At 51.4% G+C, this 17,923-nt stretch overlaps 1 protein-coding gene across 1 annotated transcript in view; it reads left to right on the plus strand.

Moving 5' to 3' along the window:
* Window positions 1-17,256, plus strand: part of FBLN5 (fibulin 5) — a 74,329-nt gene extending 57,073 nt beyond the window's left edge. Inside the window, exons 7-11 of the mRNA XM_080808705.1 lie at window positions 1,095-1,214; window positions 4,708-4,830; window positions 5,865-5,991; window positions 8,555-8,750; window positions 16,287-17,256. Of these exons, the coding sequence (XP_080664831.1) occupies window positions 1,095-1,214; window positions 4,708-4,830; window positions 5,865-5,991; window positions 8,555-8,750; window positions 16,287-16,448 (728 nt within the window). The 3' untranslated portion in view covers window positions 16,449-17,256. The remainder of the gene's footprint in view (window positions 1-1,094; window positions 1,215-4,707; window positions 4,831-5,864; window positions 5,992-8,554; window positions 8,751-16,286) is intronic.
* Window positions 17,257-17,923: the final 667 nt, after the last annotated feature.

Genomic DNA, 17,923 nt, shown 5'->3' on the forward strand with positions numbered 1-17,923 from the left:
CCCTGAGATCATGACCTGAGCAGAAGGCAGAGGCTTTAATCCACTAAGCCACCCAGGCACCCCAATAAACTGCACGATTAAAGGCACATTATTTCATAAACTTTGCCATCTGGATACCCCTGTGTAGCCATCACCACACTCAAGATGATGAAATATTCCACTATCTAAAAGTTTCCCTGTGCCCCTTTGTGGTCCTCTCCTTAACCCACTGAACTTGTAACACAGGGCAGTGGTCCTTGTACGGATTCAGTCACAATGAGATCCTTCTGGAATAATGGGTGGTTTTATTCACGAGTAATTGTCTTAGTTCAGGTGGCTGTGACAAAATACCACATTGAGGGCCTTAAACCACAGAAATTTATTTTCTCCTAGTTCTTGAGGCAAGAAATCCGAGATCAAGATGCTGGCAAGGTGGGGTGCTTGTGAGGGCTCCCTTCCTGGCCTGCAGATGACCACCTTCTCAGCATGTGCTCGTAAGACAGAGGGAGCAACCTCTCTGCTGTCCATTCTTATAAGGGCACTAATCCCATCATGAGGGCCCCACCTGTATGACCTCATTTAACCTTAATTACCTCCCAAAGGCCCCATCTCCAAATCCAGTCACATTGGGGGTTAGGGCTTCAACATAGGAATTTTGGGGGAAGGACACAATTCAGTCCATAGCAATAATAAAGAGAGTTATTATTAGAATGGTCGTGGTTATTTAGTTGTTTACCTGAAACTTCAAAGCCAGCAGGGATGAGAAAAAAGCTAATCAGTGATAGAATGCGTGAGACGGTGGGAATGAGCAGATGTTGCCTGGAAGTTTCTGTGGCGTGAGCCTTGGGGACCAGACTTACTAGGAGGGTATGTGTGTACCCTTGTCCACATGGATATGATGTGTGTTGTTTCTACCTTGCCCAACTTGTGAGCAAGGAAGGACATGTGAATGGAGGACTCTGGGGTCTGAGCTCTAGATCTAGGAAGTCCTGGGTGGAGGTTGTTGGCACCTGTGAATCTGGTCTGGTACCTGTAGATTTTGTCGCATTTTCTGCCTCATCAGTGGGGATGTTCTGTTGTGAGAATGGTCAATGATGCGCTTTCGCTTTCCCTAGACGTGAATGAGTGTGCCACTGAGAACCCCTGCGTGCAAACCTGTGTCAACACCTACGGCTCCTTCATCTGCCGCTGTGACCCAGGATATGAACTTGAGGATGATGGTGTTCGTTGCAGTGGTAATGGGCTTTGGCATTTGGAGATTTCCATCAGTCCTAGGGGTGGAAGGGTTGGCGGGGGGTTGGTTGTGGAGGACAAGGGCTTCCTTCGCAGGTGTTTCCTCTGCTTTCCCAGGCATCCCCAGTTTGGGACATTTCCCCGCATGGTGGGGTCACAGCCACACAAAGCAGAGATGAGTCACTTCCCGAAAGGTGGAGTAGAGTCCCCTCCCTTGTCATTTGGTGCCTAATGCAAAAACCAACAGAGCTGCCTTTAGGGTCTGACAGGGGGTTGAAGAGGGAAAGGAGTTGCCCAATTCTGTGTGTTGGTTTGAATTATCTGTCCCTGCCCAGCACTGACAGTACTTGTAGAGGGAAGTGACTTTGGTATAATAGCATATCTCACAGGGCAGGGGGTACTGAATGAGTGAGATCATATGGGTAAGTGAAAATACTTTGTGAACTTCTAAAATCTCTACAAATAATCAGTTCCTGGCTCCAGGACTGGCACGTAGCGTGCACACCATCAACAGTTCTCAAAGCAGTGAGTGAATGATTGAACGTTGAATTAATTCTTAATAATTTGTGAGAATGTAACACGGTGGCTTTGTTGGCCTTTTATAAATTCTTTCCAAGACTGAGAAGCTATGATTCTCTGCCAGTAATTTCTTGAGAACTCTATTATAATTTTCTTATTAAACCCTGTAACAGGGAACTTGTAAACACTTACAAACTCTTGAGAACAGGGATGGCATTTTACTCATATAAATCCCTATAGCATCCCTCACAGAGCCATGTACAGCTCATTCTTTCTTCCATTCTTCCTTCTTTCCCTTCTTTCCTTGTTTTTTTGTAAATACTGGATTAAAGTAAACTCCATTCCATCCACTTTTGGCATCCTGAGCGGTTGTGAGTTAGCACGGTCCAAATTAATGATGCTTCACTGTATTTTTCAAAATAAGCGAACCATACCCTCGAGCGTGAAAATCTTTTTGTCCTGCTGAATGGAAAGTTTCTTAGTCCTGGGTTTCACTGTGACAGGCACTGACCCAGGTCATGAATGAGACTTGTCTGGTAGCTTCACCGAGGATGGGGGTGTTCTGGGGACAGGGTGCTCTGAACAATTGAGCACCTCTCCCTGGGGCCCAGAAAGCCAGAGGCCCAAGTAGGCTGTTGTAGAGAGTTTAGACGGATTAAATGTCAGTCCCAGAAACTAATAAAATACCTTCAGGCATGAAAAGCTACTTTCTTCCTAGATTTCAGGTCCTCCCATGGTGCTCCTTGGGAAATCTGGGCCTAGGGACTAAGGGGGGGAACGTTGAGCATTATGAGATGGGATCGTTTGTTTCTACAGAAGTCTGTGCGCATCCACGGGTGTTTACTTACCATCTGCAGAGGTAGGATGGGAAGGTGACTAGAACCAGATAAAGCCAGGTGCAGATTCTAGTTCTTTCCTTGGCCAAGTCAATAGGGTGCCCATAAAGATGAAAAAAGCTGGTGTACCTAGGTGCCGTTCCATGTTAGTTGACTTTCTCTAGGTGTGAGTGTAAAAGACTTCTGGCTTTTCAGAGATTTTACATCTTTGGTGGTTTGGCAATGCTTTTCAGTTGACTCACTTTACCCGAAACCACCATTTTCCCCACGTTCACTGTGGTGCCCTCTTTTCTAAGACATAGAGTGACCCCCGGCCTATTAGGGCCCCTCCCTAATAGGAGGGGGAGGTGGGTGGAGGGTGGAGGTGGGTGCTGCCTTCTCCATCTGTCCGGGGACAGTCCTGCTCAGGGGATGCCCCCCAACCTTAGAACCCCTTAAGTCCTGAGCATAACTGCTCTGGGAGACATTACAGCATCGGGTTGACAGGTCATAGGATCTGGGGGCTGGCTGGCTGGCTGGCTTCAAATCCCAGCTTTCCTGCTTACTCGTTATCTGTGAACCTAGTTGGGTTACCTAACCTCTGTAAGCCTCAATTTTTCCTCTGTAAAGCGTAGCTAGTAATAATGCTTTCTTCAGAGGGCTGAGGCAAGGATTAAGTCAGATGAGGCCTGGGGCGCCCGGCTGGCTCAGTCGGTGGAGCATGCGACTCTTGATCTGGGGTTATGAGTTTGAGCCCTACATTGGGTGTAGAGATTACTTAAAAGAACTTAAAAATAAGCTCTTAAAAAAAAATGCAATGAGGCATATGAAACATTTAACCCAGCCCTTGATACATTACAAAAACCCGGGAGCTACAGATTTTTATTATTGCTTGTACCAGAGGCATGGACCAGAATCTACAAATGTAACAGTGATCCAGAGGGACACTCTCTGTTGATGGGCTGGGGCCAGGGCCCTGGGACCCTGCAAGGTCCTGGGGGAGGGGGAGGGGAGCTGCCAGAAGCAGATCTTGCCTCACTGAGCATGCTTTGACTTTTCGCATCAGCATCCCGGTTCTGCTGGCTCCGAACCCCTTGCCTGGAGACCTGTGGAAGAGATGGGAAGGAGTTTCTCCTTCCCTGATGGGAGAGGCGTTGGGCGTGTCACACCCAGGATGAGCCAGTGGTGGGGAAGCCGCCTTATTTGTGCTGACACCCCCCCCCCCCCGTGCTTCCAGCCCCCCGTGGTCTGTGAGCGAGAGAGCAACCCGAGGACATGTCACATGGGGAAACTAGTGAAAGCAAGTTTTCGGGAAACAATAAATGAAAGAAAAACATGTTTTCTTTGGCGCGCCTCTCAAATGAGGCTCAAACAGGGCTCGGTTGCCAAACTCTGTGTGCGACGAAGAGTTGGCTCTTCCGAGCCAGCCTCTGCATCAGCTGTCACAGCCAACATGGTCAGTGGCTCTGCCTTCACGTCCCCTCCTCTGCAGTCGGAGGGTGGTCCAGCTCCAGTTTCCCAGGTCCCAGTGGCCTCCTGAGGCTGGTGGGCCACCCAGGGATATTATGCTCACCCTGGGCCGCTCCAGAGTTTTCTCTTTCAAGGAGATTTTTGGACACAAAGATATTTTAATCTAATGGATATCCCCTGGCCTCCCGGATATGTCCCTTTTGGTTGTGACTTTAGAAATAGCGTTGTTTCTCAACTTTGGGATAATTAGAGGGCCACTGGCACTGGTAGAGTTGCCCTTTGAGAAGACTGGGGCCAGGGAATGTTTTTTTTGGGTTTTGGAGAAGAGCTCTGCACCCAGAAAACTCCAGTGGGCAAACGAATCCCTCCCCTGAAAGTGGAAGGTACATTCACCTGCTGGGCAAAATGAGTCTGTAATGAGTGGATAATGTAGCTGAGCCGGAGGTAGTCATGTGGGAAGTTTGATGGAGACAGATTTCAGCTCCAACAGTTAGAGCTGTCCAAATGTCAGGAGGTGTCCTCAGTAGGTAGTGAGCTCCCTGTCACCTGAGTGTGCAAGAAGTAAGATGGCAACTTTGTAGCCACAAATGTACTATCATATGTGTCAGGTGGGTGTGGGAGTTGGAGGAGAAAAACACTAAGCCCCCAGGTGGTCTGATTATAAGCAGCAGGTGTGATTTGTCTCCCCCAGATATGGATGAGTGCAGCTTCTCTGAGTTCCTCTGCCAGCATGAGTGTGTGAATCAGCCCGGCACGTACTTCTGCTCCTGTCCCCCTGGCTACATTCTGCTGGATGACAACCGAAGCTGCCAGGGTAAGGCTGTCCAGGGGGGCCTGGCTGGGGAACGTGTGAGGTGTGGGCTGGCTCAGGGGGTCACCTGGACGTCTTCACCTGGGGAAGGTGGCAGGGATGAAGGCAGAAGTGGGTTCCAGCGGCTCCCAGAGGGCCAGGCTCTGGCCATGATGTTTGGCCTTCCTGTCTTGTGACCCATACTTTGGCCTCAGCAAGGACATGTCTACTCTCTCTCCTGTCCCGAGTTCCCCAGATAGAGGTGATCTGTCCAGCTTCCCTGACCCCTCAGAGGACTGCTCCAGACCCAACCAAGGCTTCCTGTGGCCTGGCCCCACTCATGGACCTTGCACCAGGCTTTCTCAGGGCTCTGGGAAGGTAGCCTAGTTAGTGTTTCTCTACTGACTCCCCAGAGGGCAGATGCCAGAGAGACTCACATGTCTGACTGCTGTGTGCCTCAGAGAATCAGGACCCCAGGCTGTGAAGGGAGTACGTCTCCTCCAGATCGGCTGCTTGGGCTGAATCCCACTCCCATGGTCCACCCACTGGCACCAGTGGAGAGGCTGGGAACTGAGCCACTGACCTATTCCAGCTCCTTGAACCTACCTTACCTGAACACCAAGCAAGAATTCTCTGTGGCAGTGCTGGACAATAGAAATATAAAGTTAGCTGCAAAATAGGAGCTCTATAGAAGTAAAAAAGAAAGAGGTGAAATTAATTTTCAGAATTTTTTTTTCATGTAATACTTCTGCAATATTATCATTCCAACTTGTACTCCATGTAAAAACTGTTGATAAGATACGGGCATTCTTGTTTCGTACCACATGGACAAGGTCTGTGTGTCTTTTCCATGCACAGCACATCTCACCTTGCGCTGGCCATATTTCCCATGCTCAGTAGCCGTCTGTGGCCAGTAGCTGTCACAGTGCAAGTGTAGTTGTGTAGTAAAGACCCAGTTGCCACCCCGTGCCTCCCCACCACACACACACATACCTGGCCCGGGCCAACACCTGGGAAGCACTGTCCTGTTTCAGCCTCTTATCTACCCTGCATTGCAGATATCAATGAGTGTGAGCACGGAAACCACACGTGTAACCTGCAGCAGACTTGCTACAATTTGCAGGGGGGCTTCAAGTGCATTGACCCCATCCGCTGCGAGGAGCCTTACCTTCGGATCAGCGATAAGTAAGTCATTTGAGAAATGGGTGCATGAGGGAGGGATCTGGTTCAGGAGGCTGCCAGGGTGGCGGAGAGGACCGTGCCCCGGCCTGGCCTGTTGGCTACCCCTCGCCCCTACACACAGAGGTACATCTGCCCTCCCTTCTTGCAGTGCCACCTTTACCACCGTGAGCAACACCCATTCCTTGCCCTGGAGATAAAGGGGTGAATCAGACACATCCATCTTGTCCTCTAGGAATGCAGCATCTAAGAGCCATTTGTGGCTTACGAGGGTGCTTCCTGCTCTGAACAAAATCTGGTAAAAGAGGATGGAGCCAAGGCAGACGGGGGGTCCATCATTGCAGACAGCTTCCCTCGGTGCTAAGAGCTGGGCTTCGAGCAACCCTTCGGCTTCTGATTCCAGGGCCCTTTGGGGCAGAGCGCAGAGTCGGCTGCTCTCCCTGCTCCCATTGCTGGTTCTCCCCGGGAGCCTCAGGGCCGCCCTTGTCTGTGGCCAGGGACTGACCCAGTTCAAGGCACAGCACTGAGATAGTGTGGCTGGGGACATTGGTGGCATGCTGCTGAATGCTGCCTGCCTCCAGGACCCATTCCTCCTGACTCCAGCCACCCCCTTCCAGCCTGTGCCCTTGTCCATGTGTCCTGTGCTCCTGCCAACCCAAACGGGACTTGCCCTCACCTTTACCCACGCCCTGGAGCATCCAGCCTCCCGACTTTCACGCACCCGCTTCTGCCATATGGAAGGCATCCCTCCCGCCGCCACGTAGACAGATCGGCCCGTCTTTCAGATCTTAGCTGGGGTGCCCCCGCCCCTAGCTGTTTGTGAGCCTCTTCAGCTGCCCTCCATCATCAGGCCCGCCTCCAAGCTTCTTAATTTAGGAATCAAGTCTTGTCTGTGGGACACGTGACATTCCAAGGGGCCATTTGGACACCAGGGACATTTTCGCTTGGCTATTTTGATCAGCCTTAAAAAAACAAAACTTTCAAAATTATTTTTATGGGTTCCTTGATCCAGTATTCGTCCAGCTCTTGGTATGTGGCAGATGCCTGTGCCGGGCACCGTGGGTTTTTTTGCCCTTGTGATAGAGGAGGAGAAAGACGTTAAGCAAATCAGCCTATAAATGAAAACATAATCATAGATTGGGATAGGGGCTACGAGCCAGAGGAATGGGAATTTATAGAAGGAAAATGTAGGTTGGACTTGGTGTAGACTGGGGAGTCCAGAAGCTCCTCTGAGGAAATGGCATTTGGGCTGGAACGGGGAAATGAGTCAATGATGGTAGAGTGGGAGAGGAGAGGGAAAAGCGTGGGCCGAGGTTACCAGGTGGTGGAAGGCTGGATATCTTTAGGGAGTGGAGGAGGTCGGATTGCTGACGCCTAGTGAGTGAAGAGGGCAGCGATCAGAGGGAAATTGACAGAAGCCAGGTCCCCTGGGTCTTACAGGCTGAGGTGGTGTTTAGTTTTTATTCACATTGCAAGGATTGGCCATTGAAGAATCTTCAAGCAGGACGGAGGCAGAGTCTGGTTTTTTGATGACGGGCGCTCTGGCTGCCATGTAATGGCTTGAACGGGGAGGGACCTATTGGACGGCCATCCTAGAGGTCCAGGAGAGACCTGACAGTGGCCTGAACAACAACGTTGTGATAAAGGGGATCGTGAAAGGTGGTTGTATTCTGTATTCTGGAGATAGAACCAACCAATGTTTTGAAGAGAGAGCAGAAGTCTAGGGAAAGCCCCAGAAACAAGACAAGGCCGACGCCCAGTTCTGCCCGTCAAGGCAATGCACCTACAGTAGTCCTCATCCTGTTGTGATCTCTGACCCCTAGGGGGAGTCTCAGGGATGAAGTGAGAGATTGGGGTGGTTAGGGAGACATCGAGGGGCCTCTACAACAGGGCTTTCTTGGAAAAGGGAGTCAATGGTTTCATGTTATGACAGTGTTGTTACTAGTAGAGATATTTGTGTCCATGATTTATTTCTCCCATGAGAACAGGAACTATTTGAGGTCAGGATCTTATTGATCCTTGCAATTCCAAGGGTCTAACATTGTGTCTTATAGTGAGTTGAGTGAGTCCTAAACTCTTGTTTATCAAACAAAGAGATGAAGGGATGTTCTCCACAGACCGTGCGAAGTGCTACAGAGAATGTCCACCGGCCACCGAGTTCCTGTCCATCCCATGTGATTTCTCACTTGTAGAATTTCTTCATGAGTATGTACGTCTGGGGAAGTAAAGGGCTACACGACCAGCGATGCCTTTTGCCAAATAAATACATGAAAATATAAAGTGCATCAGAGAAGGTGCCGGCATTCTTCAGACCAGACATCTAAGGCTTACCCTCTAGTAGCAGGAATATCTGAGCGGTCAGAATAGGCCATTCTCTAGGAAACAGAGAGCTCACCTGCATCCTGGTGAGTTCGTAGATGAGACCCAGGGACAGAGAGGATCTACAGTTATAACATTCAGATGTTAGAAGTGGGGTGGCCTCCTTTTCAGTGTTTTAAGGGAGGAGGTAGGTACAAAGAACATCTGGAAAAGACTTATCACATTCTCGCATGATTTCCCTTCCCAACAGCCGCTGCATGTGTCCCGCTGAGAATCCTGGCTGCAGAGACCAGCCCTTTACCATCCTGTACCGGGATATGGATGTGGTGTCAGGACGCTCCGTTCCTGCTGACATCTTCCAAATGCAAGCCACGACCCGCTACCCTGGGGCTTATTACATTTTCCAGATCAAGTCTGGGAACGAGGGCAGAGAATTCTATATGCGGGTAAGAGGGGCGGGTCACCGTCTTTAACAAGGCTCATGTTGTTAACCCCCTGCTGGGCTTCTGGAAACAGGTCTGAGAGCAGCTGGGAGGGGTGAGTGTGAAGGGAGAAGAGGCAAGCGGGTGGGAGTCAGGACTTCGAGGTTCTGATTCCTGTGACTTTCTGGGCAGCCTTGTGAAAACTGCTTCTCTTTTATGAGCCTCTGGATCCTCATTGTCTGCATCATGAGAAGTTAGGCCGAGGTACAATCCTCTGTCCTGCCTGGAGGAGGCACTCCCATATCCTATTATCCATCCGCTCATTTGACAAATATTTATTGCCTACTGCATGCTTCCAGAAACTAAGACTATGGTAGTGAACAAAACACTGCCCTTGTGCCACTTCCATCACAGCAAATGTAAAGGCTTGCCTCACAGAAGCTGTCCAACAAAGTCGGACATGGTGGCTCTTTTAAATTTAAATGAATTAAAATGAAATGAAATGAAAAATTAGGTTCTTCCATGGCACTAGCCACATTTCAAGGGCTGGGTAGTCGCCTGTGGCTCCCGTATCAGCTCAGATAAAGAACATTTCTGTCATTGTAGAAGTTTGACTGGATCGGACTGCCTTATCTGTATCAGGAACACACGTTAGAACACATGGCCTCAAATACATTCGCCTCTTTGTAAATTCCACACACGGACCCTGTGCCCCTACATTACGGAGCTTCCCTCCTGCCACCGGAGGGGGGACGCACCTCTTCCGAGCGAGGTTTTTCACGTTTCAGTGTGAATCGGGGCACTTCTCCAAAGACCAGATTCCAGAGCCTCCTCTCTGGAGAAGCTCTTACAGAAGACGGTGGTTGAGGCCTAGTGTATCGGTTTCCTGCGGTTGCTGTGACAAATTACCACAACTTCGTGGCTTAAGACAACAGACATTTATTTTCGCACGGTTCTGGGAGCCAAGAGCCTGGACTCACGTTCACTGAGCTGAAACCGAGACGTCCCAGAGCCCTGTTCCCTCCAGAGCCCTGTCCCCTCCAGAGCTCTAGGGGAGAGGCCGTTCCTCGCTTCCTTCAGTTCTTGGCGGCCGCCTGGCCTGCATTTCTTGACTTGGGGCCGTGTCCCTTTAGTGTCTGCCTCGGCGGTTCCGCTGCCTCCGGTTCCACGTGTGACAAGCCTCCCGGTCTCTCCCTGTCTCCTGTGTGACCGGATGGAGGGCCTTCCCAGAGAATCCAGAGTAATCTCCCTGAGCCAAGATCCTTCACTTAATCCCAGGCTGAGATCCCTTTTTCTTATAAAGTAATATTTATGGGTTCTGGGGATCTATTTACAGGGCCTGAGATCTCTGGGGGCCACATTTCAGCCCCCTCTACCCAGGAATCTGCATTTCTAACAAATACAGCCTGCGGTCCTCCAGGGGCGCTGTGGGAATCTATAGACCCATGGAAGCTTCTCCACTTTGAAGGGGGCGTGTCTCAGGTCTCCACCTCCCTCTCCCTGCCTGCTGGCAAAATCTTCCAGTCCTGGCCTCTGGGCCTGGGATGGTCTAAAAGTAGGGAAGTCTCAGAAGCAGCCGTTAGAACAGATGAGAAAATGTCCCGGGGGCTGGCATCTTGCCTGTATGTGCACTATATTTTTGGCAAGACCCTAACAAGTAATAACCTGGTTCATGGGACCCGACTTCTGCAGACCAGTGCAGTAGGGCCAAAGGCTTTGGGAGAAGATGGAGGGAGTTAAAGGTAGAGGTAGAAGGTAGAAGGATAGAGCTGTATTTATATCTGTTTTTTCTCCTCCGTCCAGCAGGAACCCATATCCCGTGAGCCGCGGTGGCCTTGCTGCCCTCGGAAGCATAAGCCTAGCCCCCTGGCATTCTCCAGTTTGGCCTTTCTCATTTCTACAGACACAGCAGGTCCCAACCATAGGGCACAAAGATGCGCCCGTTTGGGGGATTTAAAATACCATCAGTGAGACCTCTTGCTCTTACCTCTTTTCCCCAAACAGAAAAGAAGATCCTTAGAAGGTGACCTTGCCAGGGCAAGAATTTAATCACTAGAATAGCACCTGCTAAAATCCTACATTGTGGCTGACTTGTAAGAGGTACCCAGTGATGCGGGGGAAGCAGATTGTCCTACCGGTGGAGGGGGCAGGAGGGAGGACCCTTCCTGGAGGCTTCCTCTCCGACTCACATGGTCACAGCCCCTGGGAAACCCTTGAATGTCACAAAGCTGAGCTGTATGCTTGTGCCCCCTCAGGACATTGGGAAGGGACCTCATTCTTTAGTATTTATTCAGAAGAGGCTGTCAGGACTCCAAGGCTGAAGGAACTTGGGGACAGGGAGGTGGCTCCTGGTTTCTCTTTCTGGCTGCGCCCAGGAAGAGAAAACAGGCTCTGCAGGGGGGCCCTGTGCGGCCACGGGTGTGGGGGCAGGAAGACAGGGAGAAATCTGCTGGACAAGGCAAGCCTTCCATGCCCCTGTCTGTCCAAGCTGCAGTTCCATCGTCAGGGGACGCCCATAGTTGTTTTCCGTGGGCGCCGGAACCAGGCTGACCCGCTTCACTAGCCTTCCACAACTCACCAGCTCTGTGACCTCAGGCACATTACCTAACCTCTCTGGGCCTCAATTTCCACATCTGTAAAGAAGGGATAGTACGTACTTTAGGATTAGATGGGATCATCTACTCAGCCCAGAACCTGGAATACAGGGCGACTGTTTCTATTAGGCCTGTAGGATTTGGCAGAGGTGAAACATTCGGGAACGTTTTTCTCCCTTGCTGGCTCCAAACCTGTGCACACCTGGGTGCCATCTAGATTAATCCAGTAAGACTGGCAGGTGCTTTGAGTGACTGCTGAATGGTCTCCTTCTCCCATATCAAGTCCGAGCTAGTTTCAGTGGAAACTTCAACCTGTCTCCCACTCAGTGTCAAGTTTCCCCCCTTCCCTGCTCAGGAGTCAGGCAGGGGTGGAGGGGTGGTAGGCCTCTGTGCCGGCTTCCTCTTCCCCTCCCCCCACTGACAGTGCTGCCTCTGGCTCCTTCTCCAGGGCCAGGGGTGCAGGGGGTGTTGCAGATGATGGGAGGGGAGCATTAGGGGGACGGGGTCTTGCTGGCTTGTTGCCATTGTAAGCAGACCTTGGTGCGGTCCCTGGAACAGAGACCCGTGAGCGTGCGTTCTAAAGGGCAGTGCTAGGGAGAGGTAAAACACACAGCAGCCTCTTCTGATAAATGTGGCGCTTTCCAGGGATACTTTGTGGATTCTCTGGAGAGTTCCCTGAACGCTTTGCACTTTGCCTTCTCTGGTGTTGGCAGTCGGGGTCCTCGATGGCCACTTGTCACCCTACACCTTACCACCCTCTCTCTTGTGCCATGCCTCCCCCAGACTTTCTATGGGGCGGTAGTGCCTCAGCAGGCAGGTGCACCAACAGGCAGCCCCCAGCAGCCCCTCACCCCACCATGGTTCCAGGTACCTGGGCTGTCACGTGTCAGCTTCTCCAGGAGAGAGTCAGGCTCCGCTGTCGGCGCTCTTAAACACCAGAGGACCCACATCCCAGAACAGTTCTCTTGAAACCCCCTCCGGCTTGAGGTGCGGGCCGGTAGGTTAAGGCAGCATGAGTGAGAACGGGAGAAACAGATTGGGCTGGGCGGCTGCTTTGCCAGCCATGGATAACGGCTACAGGAACTTCCCAAACAGCAGCAGCAGCAAATCCCATCTAGAGCTTGACACGTGCCCTGCATGGCACCAACTGCTTCCCATATATCACGCCTTTCATTCTTCCAACATCCTAGGACATAGGGCCTGCGCAACCATCCCAACTTACAGATGCGAGCACCAACGCCCAGAGAGGCTGAGGAACTTGCCCACAGTCTCACAGCTAGGGAGCACCAGAGCGGGATTCGCAACCAGGCAGGCGGGTATCAAAATCCACACATGCTCTTACATTTCCCTTTAGGATGTGGGGGTATTTCCCCCTCCTCTTCTAGCTTTGGGAGTCAGCAGAAGTTGAGATAACCAGAAAAGTCTACTCTAACATCTAGTAATAGAAAGTGTTCAATAAGTGTTAGTTTGTATTGATAACATTGTTTCTTTTTATTAAGATTGTATTTATTGACTTATTTAGAGAGCGTGTGTGAGCGCAAGCGGGGGAGGGGCAGAGGGAGAGAGAAGCTCAAGCAGACTCCCCACTGAGCACGGAGCCCAATACTCTGAGATTATGACCCGAGCTGAAACCAAGAGTCAGACGCTGAACCCACAGCCACCCAGGCGTTCTCCGCTCCCATCGCCCCTATAGTGTTGTATTTGGTGCAGCAGATGCTGCTTCTGTTGTCGGGAGACTGTGAGTTCCTGGGCCCTGGAGCTGTTGGCAGCACTGCCCACAGGACTGGAGCATCATGTGGGAGGTGGGGCTTGAGGGCCATTCAGGCTTCCCCCAACCCAAGATTCGCTGAGTATGTTATAAGCACACGGCAGGCAAACCACACACGCCCACAGGCACACACAGGCACGTGTACACACGTGCACACCCACGTGCCCCTTTCTCAAACACTGTTGGCGGTCTGTCTCACTCGGAGCCCTAGACAGAGGACTGGTGACTGGCCTTGGCCAGGTGCCTGGGGGACACCGTTAGGGCCAGAAGAAGGAGCATGGCCATGAAGTTCAGACTGGGCCGGAGCACGTTTCCTCCGTGACATGTGCAGATGGGGTGGCAGGTCCACGGGAGGATGACTTGCTTGCTTGAGTCAGACAGGGCCGTCCTGCAGGTTGATTCAGAACAGACCTGAGCGTGTGTGAGAGCGAGGCCAAGAAGACGCACATCCGGTGGGCATTTGCCGCCTGCTGTCGCTGCGGTCGGCCACACTCGTCCCTTCTTCTGGCACGAACATAAATTCAGCAGCATGTCCTATGTGGCTTTGAGTCAGGCACTGAGAATCCAGGAACAAACAGGATGTGGCCTCTGCCCCTGAGGAGCCACTCCGGTGGGGACGCACAACCAGGCAAACATTTACAGTGTGAAGTGGGGATTCCTCCGTAGAGCCGGCGCAGTGGAAAGGTCAGGAGATGGGAAGGTCCCGAGACCTTATCACAGAGGGTAGTAGTTACGCCAGGATTGGAGGGGGCGGTCAGACACTGCAGTGTCATAGGCTACTTTGGTGACCTTCTGTAGTGTACTTAACCTATTTATATTGTAGGGTCATGAGGATTAAATAAGAGATGTAGGAAAGGTCATAGCCAAATGCCGGGGATCAGAACTGCCCCTGCCTCCATCAGCATCATTTTGTGCTAAAGACTGTGAAGGCTGCCAAAGACCCAGGGTTTCGGGAGGCTTCTTTCGTCAATGCCCTGACTAAGCCCTAGAAGCGTAATAAGTAGGGGAGATAGCTGTCCTCAGCTCCCCTGACAGCTGCTTGAGTCCTCCCTTGGGCTTGTGGGCAGGCCTTTCTCAGGCTGCTGCAGATCTGGCCCTGGTGGACCGCAGACCCGGTGACCCCAGGGTTCCTTCCAGGTGGGAGAGGCAGTGACCCTCCGACACCTCTACCAGGAAAGCCCAAGTGAACGACTTGGAAGTTCCCAGTCGTTCCAGTGCCCAGTCCCCTCCCAGACCTTGGGTTCTGCAGTTCTCCCTCCTGAGGGCTGCCCACAGCTCTAGGTCCTCAACGCTTGGCCTTTGTTCATGCAAACAGTGAACGCTGGGGAGGTATTTGTATATGTAAATGCCGTGGGCATTTCCCTGTATGGCTGTCCTTTCTGAAAGGCTGGCCTGGTGCTCTGAGGTTTTGCAAGAGTCGATAAGGAAGTCCGAGCGAGCCTGTGTAAGGAGGTGCCAATTGCGCTGATGCTGACGGGAACAGAGGGCGCGGATGCCAAGAGGAAATTGCATGGGTGTCAGGCCATTGATAGCCCAGGGAACGGGGGAGGTCCCAGTGCCTGGCCAGCACCTACCTGCCTGCCCCGCCCTTGTCATCTTTGTGGCAGCTCTTGGGGATGTCGGATCTTTATGGGGAGTCCTCCCTTTATGGAGACAGATTAAACACCTGCTGTGGCTTTCAGCAAGCCAGGCTTCTTGATTTTGCAAGCCTGGTGCTTTCAGTTTCTGCACCCTGTTCTGGGCTCTGCAGCTTCTAGAAAGTGATAGTCATGCAACATCTCCTTATTCTCTCATACTATGTCCTCTTCAGGAACCCACTCTCTGGCCACAGCACAGACCCATGAGCATCTCTCCTGAAGGACAGTGCTAGGGAGAAGAAGTGAAACACACAGCAGTCTCTTCTGATAATTGCTGTGCAGTGGGAAAGGCCTGGGATTGGGGGTCAGACAGCATGCCCCTACTAGGCAGGTGACCCTAGGTAGTGGCTTAACCTCACTGTGCCCTGGTTTGCTTATTCAGAAAACAGGGAAATAATGAGACATACCTTTAGTACAACAACCAGCATCCCCAGATTGGGTCTTGTGCTTCTAGGTCAACACCTCTCATTTTTTTTAAGGTTTTATGTGTTTATTTGTCAGAGAGAGAGCGCGTACAAGCAGGGGGAACGGCAGGCAGAGGGAGAAGCAGGCTCCCTGCTGAGTTTCTTAAAATTCTTAGAGCAAGATTCAGTGGAGGAGAAGAGCTCACATGAAATTATTAGGGTCCTAGCACTAGGGTCACAGGGTGGTGAGGCTGGAGGGTCCCACAGGGTGTCTAATAGGAGCTCCCGCAGAGGCTGCTCGTCAGAACCACCCGGAGGCCTGTAAACAATTTATTCTATCCCCTGGCATCATCCAAACGTCCACTTGAGCAGAAAATCTTGGAATGGGTCCCTGGAATTGTTAGTTTAGGAAAAAATGTCCTAGGTGCTTTGGAGGCTGTTTGCTTGAGAACTCCTGATCTGGTACAAACCCTCACTGGAGAGCTGAGCCCCAGAGCAAGGGAGTGACAACCCTATGGGCACTGCGCAGTTAGTTATGTCAATTCCTGATTATTTCATTCAAGAGAATATTTAATGAGCTCCTACTGTGTGCCAGGCATCAGGCGGGGTTCTTGGGGAGGACAGCGTTGAAAAATCTGATCCCAGTCCTAGCTCTTACACAGCCCACGGTCCAGTAGGGACTTAGACATGCGACATAGACCAGTTAGTGCAGATGGTGATGCACGGTGCTGAGTACTTTCCACCCTAGGCAGACTGGGCACAGTGGCAGAGGGTCTCAGGGTGACCTGAATTAGGCTGGGGGATGTGGCGAAGGCTCCTCTGAGGGATTGACAGTTTGGATGGGTCCTGCAGGGTTAGCAGGAAAAAGCCAGGTGGGACGTGGGCAAAGCCAAGGGAAGAAGGCAGCACCAAGGGGCTCCAGCTTGACCCAGTGCTGTACGGGGAGAGCCCCGGGTGGGCCTGCAGAGGTGGGCTGCTGCCGGACCACCTGGCCCTCTGCTTTGGTGATTGCATGAGAGCCCCCCCACCACTGCCGAACCGACAGCTTTCCCCAACCTTCTCCCATGTTGCTTGACCGCTTCTGGGGTCCTGCTCACCTGCCCCCTTACGTCAGCCAGGCCTTATCTAACTGTTATCCCCGGTTCTGTCCTCCACAGCAAACGGGTCCCATCAGTGCCACCCTGGTGATGACACGCCCCATCAAAGGGCCCCGGGACATACAACTGGACTTGGAAATGATCACTGTCAACACCGTCATCAACTTCAGGGGCAGCTCCGTGATCCGACTGCGGATATACGTGTCCCAGTACCCATTCTGAGCCCCAGGCTGGGGGGCCGCTGACACTGCCTCTCAGTAGCACCAAGGGACAGGAGAAGAGAAGAAGCGAGAGGGAGAGTCAAGTGGGACAGATGTTACGCTTTTCTTGCTGACCGTCTCCGAGGAGTCGGCCCCGATGTCCTGACGCTGCCCGTATCACGGTAGACCCATCACTCTGAAGGACATGCTTCCCCCAGTTCTTACGATGCAGTTATCGGAAAGTATTATTGGCACGCTGACCTGAGATCGACGGTGATTTTCCAAGGCCTTCAGTTTCTTTCCATATTTTTTGAAGGAAATAGATTAGGCTCGCTGGGGTCTGAGTCCTTGTTCAAAGACTGTGAACAGCTTCCTGTCACCTCTTCCAAGCCTTCTTTCTGTCCCTCGCTGATCGCTTCTTTGCCGAGGTCCCCAGAGCTCACCGGGCCCCTGGCTGTAGCTAGTTTGCTTCTTGTATCCACAGAGAAGGCTACGGAAAGAAACCCCAGCAGGATCTAAGGGTTTTTAAAGAGTCTATTTCAAAACCATGCGTGGCATTTTCAGCCATCAAAGAAGTTTTCGTTGTCCTTAAATTTGTATAACTGTTTAATCCCTTCCTGTGCATTTTGAGTACTTTAAAAAAAAAAAGTGGTAGGATTCCTTAAAAAGGCCTTAAGACACATGTAATGTTCTGACTTCCCAAACCCAGTCTCCTCTCCATTTTACCCCGGTGTTTTCTTCGAGGACCCCTTGATCATGCTGTCTCTGGAATTTTTACCCAACTGGGTTGGAAGGCAGAGGTCTCTAAACTGATTAAATATTTGAAGAGATCTTGTGTTTGGTTCACTTTGACTATCGTGGATGATTCAGCATTTGGGGTTGGTTCTAGTTCTCTTGAAACCTGTTTATTGTGCACTGGCTTGAACACTCCCTGGAGAGGTTGATCGTCCCATAAGACTCAGGCCGGTGAAGGCGATTTGGGGGTGGGGCAGGGGAATGGCAGTGCGGGAAGGTAGGAGCTAGCATCAACCTGAATCCTCTTTCATTCAATTAGAAAACAACTAACAATCCCTCCGGCGTGTAGATTATTTCCAGGTACCCTTCCAGAACACAAGTGTATTCATGTTGCTTTGAATCAGTGGTCCTCAGCCCTGACCACGTAGAAGGATAACTCGTGGAGCTCCTAAGAAAAAAAAAAAAACCCGATTTCTTGGGCTTTGCCCCCAGAGATTCTAAATTAGTTGGGTTTTGGTAGGGCCCAGGCCTTGGGACTTTTAAAAATTCTGGTAAACAGCTAGAGTTCAGAGTGCATGGTTATAAACCCCGTAACGCAAGGTTGGGGGGGGGGGGACAAAGGTGGCCCCGACTTGGTCACCTTGCCCTCAGCATCTTTTCAGTTATATGCGGGGTTCGTCATCCTTTTTCTGATCAGGGACTCTGGATTTCCTTCAAGACTCAGAACCCCAGGCAGGAGCAACAAGAGTCAACAGTGCAAGT

The sequence above is a fragment of the Martes martes genome (assembly GCF_963455335.1).
Source record: "Martes martes genome assembly, chromosome: 7".
Lineage (NCBI taxonomy): Eukaryota > Metazoa > Chordata > Mammalia > Carnivora > Mustelidae > Martes > Martes martes.